Source organism: Podarcis erhardii (genome assembly GCF_964252035.2).
Source record: "Podarcis erhardii genome assembly, chromosome: 12".
Classification (NCBI taxonomy): Eukaryota; Metazoa; Chordata; class Lepidosauria; order Squamata; family Lacertidae; genus Podarcis; species Podarcis erhardii.
In genome coordinates, this window is record NC_138513.1 from 45584529 (window position 1) to 45596762 (window position 12234).

At 43.9% G+C, this 12234-nt stretch overlaps 1 protein-coding gene across 1 annotated transcript in view; it reads left to right on the plus strand.

Annotated features, from left to right (window-relative positions):
* Positions 1-12234, plus strand: part of BMPER (BMP binding endothelial regulator) — a 172573-nt gene that overhangs the window by 46645 nt on the left and 113694 nt on the right. The window contains exons 5-6 of the mRNA XM_081834792.1: positions 1857-1947; positions 3443-3525. Of these exons, the coding sequence (XP_081690918.1) occupies positions 1857-1947; positions 3443-3525 (174 nt within the window). The remainder of the gene's footprint in view (positions 1-1856; positions 1948-3442; positions 3526-12234) is intronic.

Here is a 12234-nt window from a genome sequence, read left to right on the forward strand (position 1 = left end):
GAACGCACTGTATGCGGAGCAGGTTTGGACTCAGGGACTGCATTCTTTCATGTGAGCCTGCCCATGCATTAAGTTCCACTACTATCGGAAAATGGCGACTGGGGATATGCCTTTTCCATGGTGCTTCCTTGGGCTCCCTTTCACCAGGGACAAGCACTGAATCTCCTGTTTTGTCAATTGAAGAAGGGTTGAGCCCTCACCCTTTTTATTCTCCCAGGCCTTTTATTTCTTTAATTTTAAACTCTGCCTTTTTCTGGCCATGTTCCTGCTCTTTTGTTTGGTTAAAAAATGTGTTTAACTCTGTTGTTGTTGATTTGATTTCATACTGGGAGCCGCTCTGAGAATTTTTATATTGGAGAACACGATATCAAATATCCATTTTTAAACCTTTTTTTAACAGGGGGCTAGATCTTGAGGTCAGGAGCTCATGTCACATGAGATGTGTGGCCGTGGCCACAAAAGACAACTGTGCATTTCATCCCCTGTCTGCCATGCCTGTGGTAACATGCCCATATCCTGATCGCACTGAGTTGGGCCTTTCCCTGTCTCCCCATGTAATCATAGGCTGCCACTTGTGGACAAGAAAACCCGCAACACCGTGACATCGGGATATGAATAAGTTGTCCCAGGCATTCTGTGGGGAGAGGGAGGAATTAAATGCACACTTGTGGTTTACATGAAATGCAAGGTTGCTCTTGGGGTGTGTAGTTCTTGCCTGAGTATACTTGTCATTTTCAGGGTCCAAATGCAGAAATGGGTCATTCTGCTTCCATTTAAAGCACTCAGATTTGGAATTTGTTTTTAAAAAGTACCTCTCTTTCTCTGTGCTTAGGAATGCAGATAGATCCATCCGAAAAGAGCAACCTGTGCACAGAGATCCTGTCATCCAGTCATTTTATTTACCAGGATTTTGACTTCTGGAGCAAGGAGTGCAGGAAGTGATCATTTACTAGACCCCTATCAGCAGAAGCATCAGAGATAAGAGGCTTCCATTCCACAGGAGGAGAACCTTTTATCTCTTTTCATAAGCCCCTTTCCTCCAAGGAAGTAGGGTGGGAGGAATGTCTTTATCAGGTCTGTTGCAATCAAAGCGTTATTTTAACGTTTCCTGTGTCTTAAAGGCTTTTGAGAAGAGCGGCATCGTTTTTTTCCTCTCAAGAAGGTTTCTTGGTTTCCTACCTCATAGTTGAATCTAGCAAGTGGAGTTAGGCAGACTCAAGTACTATTTTACTTTTGGATTAATCTCAGTTTGGACCATTGTACAGAGAGACAACGACAACCACAGCAACTGTTTTTTTGCAAGGTTTCCCTGATCACGCTCTACATATCAGATGTGATCTGCAACTCATCCCAATTCCAGTCCTTGCCCAGTGGTCCACATTTAATGAACTTCGTAAACAAAAACAAAAACACATCATTGAATGCCTTCCATCTCGATCATAGGTCTACCCCTTTGTCATCAAACAACAGTGCTATTTTTTGAAAATGCAAAAATCCAGCATAAATTGATGTGACAAAGTGTCACCTCAGGTTGGCTAGGCCACTGTGCACTTTAGTGATGTTAAAGAGCACCTCTCGTCTATTTATGAGTATGTATGAATGTTGTCATATAGGAAAGTAATTTTTAAGTGTAGCTACATTACTGAGATGTGAAGTACAAAATCTGATTTAAATTCTGTATGTTAAAAAATGCCTTAATATTCTGATCATTGTATTAATTTTTTATCACTATGTCCATTGTGCAGTTTGCTTATATAATATGTTATTTATTTCTGTACCTCCCTTCCATGTGTACTCTGTGCTTTACTTTAATTTTTGGATTGTAAATAATTGTTGGTTTGTTGTGCTCTTGACAGGAAGGAGTGATAACAGAATCTGAGATTCACTGCATTGTTCATTGCAAAAACCCTTTGAAGCAGCCAGGAATGTGCTGCCCCACATGTCCAGGTAAGGTTTCAAAGAGACAGTGGTATACAAATCTAAAATGCATTATGTTCTGTGGGTCAGTTTTTAAGGTGGAATACGAGGCTCAGAATCCAGAGCCCTGGTCCATCTAGCTAAGGTCCATCTGACTGCCTGTGAGAAGCCTTTCAGGGCCTCAGTTAGCTCTGAGGGTTGGCATTGTTGGGCGTCTGCCACAGCCCACAACCCTGCAGTTGGCTCACTGTGGTGGACTGCTGCTAATTTATGCAGTTACTGTTTTATGACTATAGAAAAACTAAACCAACTGCAATAAACAGAATCAAAATCTACCCCCCTCTTCACATCTGTACAAATAAAAGATACATCAACAGATCTTGCCTCACTGAAAAGAGATCACAAATGCTTGAAAACCCTCTAAAGAGCCAAAAACCTCAGGAAAAAAGGAAACATTTTGCCTTGTGCTTAAATATAGATAAAGATGGGGCCAGGTGAGCTTTCTTGGGGAGAACATTCTATAAGTTTGGAGCCATCCTCTGGACCTCTCATGCAGGGGTCACATGGATGGTGAATGCAGGGTCCAGGTCAGTTCATGTGGGGAGAGGCGGTCCTTGAGGTGTTGTGGTCCTGCGCTGCATAAGACTCTGTGGGTCAGAACTAGCACTTTGAACTGAGCCCGGAAACCTAACTGGTCGTCAATGCAGTTGTGCCATAATTGATGTTCTCAGTGAGGCTTCCCCTCCTTAGCTGCCAATTCATATCCTCCTCTTCTTGACTTGAGGGTGGTTTTATGGGTTGCACTCATAGGAAGAGCAGAAGTGAATAGACAGCTGACACTGGCAATGAGGAGGGAAGCCCACTCATGGAAGGAAGGGTCCACTCAGAACATTGTTCCCAAGCCCCCCACTAAACATGGAGCTGGCACTGGCTGCCCCTTTCCTGGCACCACACTTTCCCCCATCCTTGTTGCTGTTAAAACATTAGTTTATGTGCAAAGCAGAAGCAAAGCAGGCATTAATAAAAAAATTCTTGTCCATGAACAATCTCTGCCTCACTTCCTCATCTCTAGGGTATCACATTGATTTCTTCTTCAGTGTTCACGATGGCTGTTTGGTTTCCGCCTGATATAATCAATACATAATTATGGTACTCAGTTAGGATTACAGAGTTCAATTTTTCTTTTCATGTTTGTTAAAATCCGAATTCCTAAGATGTACAACACATTACTATGAACTCTGTACTTAATGCATTTTAATTAAGTTCCTCGACCTTTGTGGTTATGAAGATAAGATTTAAAATGATAATGTGGTGTGCCCTAAAGGCTTGGAAATGAAGAGGCAATTAAGAGGAATTCCCATACGTGCTCCTGTTATTTTAGATAATGATTTTATCCGAACCTACTATTTGCAAACAGTTTGGGCTACTAGTACTTTTCACACATTGCATTTATATTGCAGCTCAACTGCAAGAGAGATCTTATGCAAATATGAGCCAAACTTATTTTCTCTTTTTTTCCACCCAGGTTGTACATTTGAAGGTAGACATTACCGTGAAGGTGAGGAATTTCAGCCTGAAGGGAACAAATGCGTCACGTGTGCTTGTGTTGTAAGTTTTTAACTTTGTATCAATGCACATGATAATATAACAGCATTATGAAGTGGAACTTCATAATATAACAGCATAATGAAGTGGAACTCTGATTCTGGTAGCAAAAGCATTACTTGAACAATTGTGGCATAATTTGAGTTTTCTGTTTAGAGCAGACATCGCTTGGTAGATAAAGAACTGAATTAGGTGGTTCAAATTATTGGTTGGTTTAGGAATTCAGGCTTGGCTTTTCCTGGCATAAACGGTATTTGAATATTTGCCAGTTGGCATGTCACCTCTCCTTTCCTCTCCTCTTCCTGCCCCCACCCCATCAGTCAGTTGGTGCTCCATGGAATTGTGTACAACAACAAAAGTTTGTCAAGTCCCATACATGTCAATAGTTGCTAATGATGGTAAAACATTTGGTTTTTTTAAAATACAGAGTATATTGGAATCATTTGCTTTCTAGAAAGCAGAACCAACTTAATAGTTGACCAACCCTCATATAGTACTTGCTAATTTGAGATTTGGTTCTACACAAGCCTCTGTATTAGGGACGATTCAGTTCTCCAGGAGTGTGTGTTGCTGGCATGCTTCCAAGTGGTCAGGCGCCATAAAAAAAATTGGAACCATCCAGCAGAAAGAACTGGCATAGCTGTGCATGATGTGTGTACCAAATTATGCACATGTTAACATATGGAACCCAAAAGAGAGATACTGTGTAGCATTACAGGGTGGAATGTATTCATGTCTTATAACATGAAAAGAGTTTTTCTCTTCCTTATGAGTGAAACTGTGAGTGAATTTGTTACAAAACCTAGATTAAAATTTGGTAGGGCCAAATTCCTTTTGTTGGCAAGTTGTTTCAAGTCTGCTATGCACGTTAGTTGAGGTGGTGTGTGAAATACCTCTCCAAGTGATTGAGGACAGGTTGCCTGGTTATACACCACAGTTGAGATGCCTACTTATATCAAACGTACATTTAAAATTTCATTTACAAATACAGAAAGTGCAAAAAGTGTGTATAATTGCTTGGGTGATAAAACGCCATTAAAGTCAAGAAAATGACAAGCACAAACAGGATGTAGATTTCAGTCCTATTCCTTACTAGGGAGCAACCTCTTGTTGAACTCAACAACGCTTACTTTTGAGTAGATGCAGATAGGATTGCACTGTTAAGGTAATAACTGACCAAGCTCAGACTCGGTTGTAGTATGTCCCATGTATGATGATCTTAAACTTAGACAAACATGCTGTGCACTAATATTTTACTAGGAAGCAGTGGGTCTGGAAGTGATGCACACTTTCAGTCATTAAAAAATCCTTAAATAAGAGACACGGGGGAATGATTAATGGACTTCAATGTCTGTACACTAATGCGCAAAGCATGGGTAATAAACAAGATGAGCTTGAGCTCTTGGTACAGCAAACTAAATATGACATAATAGGCATCACTGAAACCTGGTGGGATAAGTCCCATGATTGGAATGTAATAATGGAGGGATACAATCTATTTCAGAGAAACAGACAAGACAAGAAAGGAGGAGGAGTGGCGTTATATGTCAGGGATGTGTATACCTGTGAAGAGATCCAAGATTTAGAACCTCAAAGCCAAAGTGAGAGCATTTGGGTCAAAATTAAGGGAGAGATGAATAACAGAGACCTCATTGTGGGAGTTTACTATAGATCCCCAAGCCAAACGGAGGGCATAGATGATGACTTCCTGGAACAGATGGCCAAGCATGCAAAAGGAAGGGAGATAGTAGTAATGGGGGACTTCAATTACCCGGATATTTGCTGGATGTCAAACTCAGCCAAGAGCATAAGGTCAAACAGATTCCTCACTGGCCTTGCAGACAACTTCATTGTCCAGAAAGTGGGAGAAGCAACAAGAGGAACAGCCATTTTAGATCTGGTCCTAACCAATGTTGATGACCTGGTTAGTGGGGTAGAAGTGGAAGGATCATTAGGCGCGAGTGATCATGCTCTTCTGAAGTTTACTATACAGCGGAAAGGAGCAGCCAAGCATACTAGGACTCAATTTCTTGACTTTAAGAAAGCCGACTTCATAAAACTTAGGGAAGTGCTGGGTGAGATCCCATGGACAGTAATACTAAAAGGAAAGGGAGTTCATGATGGCTGGGAGTTTGTTAAGAGGGAGATAGTAAAAGCACAACTTCAGGCAATACCAATGAGACGGAAACATGGAAGGTGCCTAAAGAAGCCAGGGTGGCTATCTAAAGAACTTTTAACTGAGTTAAGATTAAAAAAGGATGTGTACAAAAAATGGAAAAGGGGGGAAACCACCAAAGAGGAATTCAAACAAATAGCCAGCACGTGTAGACACAAAGTCAGAAAAGCTAAAGCACAGAATGAACTCAGGCTTGCTAGAGAGGTTAAAAGCAACAAAAAAGGCTTTTATGGGTATGTTCGTAGCAAAAGGAAGAACAAAGAAACAGTGGGGTCACTCAGAGGAGAAGATGGTGAAATGCAAACAGGGGACACAGAAAGGGCTGAACTCCTCAATGCCTTCTTTGCCTCAGTCTTCTCCGATAAAGAAAACAATGCCCGACCTGAAGAATTTGGAGCAAATGATTCAGCAGAGGAAACACAGCCCAGAATAACTAAGGAGATAGTACAAGAATACTTGGCTAGTTTAGATGTATTCAAGTCTCCAGGGCCAGATGAACTGCATCCAAGAGTATTAAAAGAACTGGCAGATGTGATCTCAGAACCACTGGCAGTCTTTGAGAATTCCTGGAGAACAGGCGAAGTCCCGGCAGACTGGAGGAGGGCAAATGTTGTCCCTATTTTCAAAAAGGGGAAAAGAGAGGACCCAAATAATTACCGCCCAGTCAGTCTGACATCAATACCAGGGAAGATTCTGGAGCAGATCATTAAGCAAACAGTTTGTGAGCACCTAGAAAGGAATACTGTGATCACCAATAGTCAGCATGGATTTCTGAAAAATAAGTCGTGTCAGACTAACCTGATCTCGTTTTTTGACAGAATTACAAGCCTGGTAGATGAAGGGAACGCAGTGGATGTAGCCTACCTTGATTTCAGCAAGGCATTTGACAAGGTGCCCCATGATATTCTTGTAAAGAAGCTGGTAAAATGCGGTCTTGACTATGCTACCACTCAGTGGATTTGTAACTGGCTGACTGACCGAACCCAAAGGGTGCTCATCAATGGTTCCTCTTCATCCTGGAGAAGAGTGACTAGTGGGGTGCCACAGGGTTCTGTCTTTGGCCCGGTCTTATTCAACATCTTTATCAACGACTTGGATGATGGACTCAAGGGCATCCTGATCAAATTTGCAGATGACACCAAACTGGGAGGGGTGGCTAACACCCCAGAGGACAGGATCACACTTCAAAACGACCTTGACAGATTAGAGAACTGGGCCAAAACAAACAAGATGAATTTTAATAGGGAGAAATGTAAAGTATTGCACTTGGGCAAAAAAAATGAGAGGCACAAATACAAGATGGGTGATACCTGGCTTGAGAGCAGTACATGTGAAAAGGATCTAGGAGTCTTGGTTGACCACAAACTTGACATGAGCCAACAGTGTGACGCGGCAGCTAAAAAAGCCAATGCAATTCTGGGCTGCATCAATAGGAGTATTGCATCTAGATCAAGGGAAGTAATAGTGCCACTGTATTCTGCTCTGGTCAGACCTCACCTGGAGTACTGTGTCCAGTTCTGGGCACCACAGTTCAAGAAGGACACTGAGAAACTGGAACGGGTCCAGAGGAGGGCAACCAAAATGGTCAAAGGCCTGGAAACGATGCCTTATGAGGAACGGCTAAGGGAGCTGGGCATGTTTAGCCTGGAGAAGAGGAGGTTAAGGGGTGATATGATAGCCATGTTCAAATATATAAAAGGATGTCACATAGAGGAGGGAGAAAGGTTGTTTTCTGCTGCTCCAGAGAAGCGGACATGGAGCAATGGTTCCAAACTACAAGAAAAAAGATTCCACCTAAACATTAGGAAGAACTTCCTGACAGTAAGAGCTGTTCGACAGTGGAATTTGCTGCCAAGGAGTGTGGTGGAGTCTCCTTCTTCGGAGGTCTTTAAGCAGAGGCTTGACAAGCATATGTCAGGAGTGCTCTGATGGTGTTTCCTGCTTGGCAGGGGGTTGGACTCGATGGCCCTTGTGGTCTCTTCCAACTCTATGATTCTATGATTCTAAGTGTGCCTAACTCAGTGCCTTGCAGGTTTAGGATCTGAAAACCCCCAGTGAAAAGAACTGAGGAAGTAGTTCCATGGCAAAAGACCTTGGTGAACTCATGTTGATGGGAGTAGATGGACTAAGTCAATACAAGGCAGCTAGTTTTATATACCGTATTCTACAGTGGTCTGAGATGTCTTGAAATCTGATTTGTTTCATATTATTCCAATTGGTTTGACTTAAGTGCCTTTAGGAGGGTTATCCCTGGGTGATAGCTGGCACAAGCTAAAGAAGAAGCACCCTATAACCCTTTTTTAATTGGCAGCTTTGCACATGGCACAGACATGTTGTGCAACCTGCAGGATCTGGGCCCCGATGGCTTCAATTAATCATTCATCACGTTCGGCATAGCTGAAGTCAGATTGGCTGTGCATGCTTGCCTTTGCCTTGGGGTGCAGCTGGCTGTTTCTCTTCTCCAGCGCCTCCTTAACTTCATCAAACAGAAGTTGCACATTGATTAAAATACAGTTAATAGGCTGCCAGTTTGTCAGTGTTTCCTTCCCCACCCCTTCCGTTCCTACCCAGAGGACTAGGGCTAGGTGTGCGTTAGTGGAAAGAAATCTCTCAGCAAACTGAAGAGGAGTGCAGCCCTCTTCCTCCAAGCCTTCTTCATTCCCTTTTTCTTTACTCCTCCTCGTCTGTCTCACCTGCTTATTTGCCTTTGAATAAGGGTCATACCTGTGCAAGCTGAACATGAGCTGTGCAGCCATCACGAAGAATTCTTGCAGAAGTTTGCTATCTGTGCTCTGGTGTGTCCTCCCCACCCAACCCCTTAAAAAAGAGAAGCAGATTGCGGCAGCAAATCTCTTATCAGAGAAGTAGGGCGGATGTCTGTTTTCAGATACCTATCTAGTCATGCGATAGTATGGGAACTGGCTTGTGAGTGATATGCTGCAACATGTGAGGACTTTATTAGATGAAAGGTATTTTTCCCCACCCCTAATTAGATTTCCACTGTGATTTCAGATTGTAGTCATTCGGAATGACTCCTGTAAGGGAGGAAGAACCAAAGTGCGGAGGAGGAGGGAGACCAAAGATACATCTCTGCAAGGGTTCCCCTCCCCTTCGCTTTTGGCAATAGGGAGATAGGTGGAAAAACACAAGGCTGTTTAATTTAACTATAAATTCCCATTCCCGGGAATGTCTCTGACAGTCAGAGCTTGGAATAGTACAGCAGCTTAATTGGAATACAGGAGGAAAAATGTTTCTGAAAGCTAAATTCATTTTAATACAGCTGTGCCACCTGTTTGCTCACTTGGGGCAAGAAGCTATAATTCCAGGGGAACAGTGTAAGGGCAAACTGGTCCCTACCCACCTGTGCTTTCACCACATTATTTCAGGCTTCTTCCATGCTAGGATTAACAGCTAGTTCCACCCTACGCTCTTGTTTCCTTATACAGATTCAGACCATGTTGCTCGGTATTGATTGCAATGGCTGCAGTGACCCTTCAGGGTTTCAGACATGAGTCTTTCCCAGCTGGGACCTTTTGTATGCAAAACGCATGCTCCTTAGCCTCCCCTTTCTTTCTGTCTTTTGGCCCTTGTGGGTCAGTGGCTTGTGGGTCAGAGGAACCAAGGCGCACGGGCATTGCTGTTCTGCCAGTCCCAGCATTAAAAGGTTAGAGCAGGATCCAGGGTGTAGCTAAGCCTGCACTCCGAACAGCAGTTGATACATCGGCACAATATGTCACCCATAAAATGAGAAGCCTTCTGCAGTCATTACCCTCTCAAGAGGGAAGCATGGGTAGAGGGGGGCTGTGGGGACTTGTGTCTTGCGCCACTGATGAAGCCATGCAGCTCCTCTTGCCCCTACAACGTATCTGCAGAGGCTCTCTGCCCAAATGGAAACCCTGATCAAAATGGCCTGAGGAGAGATTTAGTGCTATGGCAGCCAAGTAAGTGATAACCAGACTTTGGAAAATGACCTCTTACAGCGCTTATGGAGTCTGGTATGTTTCGGTGATGAGAAAACCCGCACACCAAGTTAAGGCGAGCAGAGGTCACAGTACAGAGACTGCTACAGTGGTACCTCTGGTTAAGAACTTAATTCGTTCCAGAGGTCCATTCTTAACCTGAAACTGTTCTTAACCTGAGGTACCACTTTAGCTAATGGGGCCTCCTGCTGCCACCGCGCCGCCGGAGCATGATTTCTGTTCTCATCCTGAAGCAAAGTTTTTAACCTGAGGTAATATTCCTGGGTTAGCACAGTCTGTAACCTGAAGCATCTGTAACCTGAAGCGTCTGTAACCCGAGGTACCACTGTACTGGCTTTGTAGCCATTTGGTGCAATTACCTGGGTGTCTGTCCATGGCAAGTCACCTGTGAATTGTATCTCTGCTCCAGAGTAAATTTTGCACCTCACCATGCTAATCATCCTAAGTGAATGAGAATCCTAGTTAACGAGGTATTGGGCTTATTAACATAATGACCAATGATCCTTCTTTTCCCTGTTCCTATCTCTACTTGCATTCTCTGCACCCCAACCCCATATTGCTCCATTTTCACATGCCCGCGGTACACCTTCTGCAGAGCCCATGGCTTTGGTGGCTTCACCTTTGCTCAGCAGAAGCCGGACTAAAATGCTTTAGTGCGCCAAGGTTTAGTGTCCATATATCGGATACAAGTTGTTGGCTGTTACTGATCCAGATGGCATCCATTCTTAAGTCAGAGACTAGAAACACACTCTGTTCCATTAACACGTCCACGACCAATCTCGTCCTTTGGGTGACTTAAGGGTTTCCTGGTAAACATGAAAATGTATGGGCCAGTTCTGGACATAATTGCCTTTCAGTCAGCGAGCAGCCTTTAAATGGCTGGATCTCTCTGGGGAAGTACATTTATGTGTGAAAGAAGGGCAGGGTTATGGGGATCACTTACTGAAGCCCAGCTGTCCTGCTATAATTTATCCATCTAGCATTAATGTGGTAGCTCTTGCTCTAGTGGAGCCAATTTTGCAGAAGCCATGGCTCTCGCTCCCCCCCCCCCCACTCCCTTCACCTTGAAGCCTTCACTCCATTGATGGACTGGTGACATTAATCAGGTGTATTCTTCAGTAGCCACACTTGCAAGCACTTGAGAAGGAGGCTGCCTGCCTGTACAGGGAGGAGGGTTGCTGGAACTTTTGGCTTTCACATGTGCTTCCTTGTTGTTGTTGTTGTTTAGTCATTTAGTCGTGTCCGACTCTTCGTGACCCAATGGACCAGAGCACACCAGGCACTCCTGTCTTCCACTGCCTCCTGCAGTTTGGCCAAACTTATGCTGGTAGCTTCGAGAACACTGTCCAACCATCTCATCCTCTGTCGTCCCCTTCTCCTTGTGCCTTCAGTCTTTCCCAGCATCAGGGTCTTTTCCAGGGAGTCTTCTCTTCTCATGAGGTGGCCAAAGTATTGGAACCTCAGCTTGAGGATCTGTCTTTCCTTGTAGCCTATATTAAATAGTCAGGTTCCAATTATCTCATTACTTCCCATTTTGATGTACTGTAACTGTTTAGAAATAATAAAAAGGGGGCAGGCTTGGCAAGAAAGCAGCTCTCATGTAAGGATGGTAACCATGGCAAAGTTTTTTCTTTAACGAGAGTATGCCAAGCCCACAACGGAGCCCTTTTAATTGCAGAGTCTCCCACATACCCATGTTACCGAGACTATAATCTGTATGAGTTCTGGCATGTGAGGTATTTTGAGATAAGAGGTACTGCCATGCTGAGAGAGGAGGCAGAGCTATTGAGTGGCTTCAGAGGAGGACCATTCTAGTTTTAGTCTCCAACCGGGAGTGCGGAAGCAAGGCAAGCAATCAGCTGGCCTATTAAGTGGTGGTGGTGGGGGGGAAATATACTTGGTTACTGCTATAAAACAGACTAGGCAAGAGGGGAAAGACAGGTCACCTTTCATCTCTGCAGGAAATATGCAGATGAATATCAGGCAGGTGTCCTGAGAAACAACTGCCTGCCTCATTTCCCATTGTTTTAGCTATCACATACCTAATTATCATACAGTGGTACCTTGGGTTAAGAACTTAAATCGTTCTGGAAGTCCGTTCTTAACCTGAAACTGTTCTTAACCCGAGGTACCACTTTACCTAATGGGGCCTCCCGCTGCCGCCGTGCCGCCACTGTGCAATTTCTGTTCTCATCCTGAAGCAAAGTTATTAACCTGAGGTACTATTTCTGGGTTAGCGGAGTCTGTAACCTGAAGCATCTGTAACCTGAAGCGTCTGTAACCCGAGGTACCACTGTATTTGCATCCCATTCCTCCTCCAGCGGCATATGCCAGTGTGGTGTAGTGGTTAAGAGCGGTAGACTCGTAATCTGGTGAACTGGGTTTGCGTCTCCGCTCCTCCACATGCAGCTGCTAGGTGACCTTGGGCCAGTCACACTTCTTTGAAGTTTCTCAGCCTCACTCACCCCACAGAGTGTTCGTTGAGGGGGATTGTTTGAGACTCCTTAGGGTAGTGATAAAGCGGGGTATCAAATCCAAACTCTTCTTCTTCTTCCT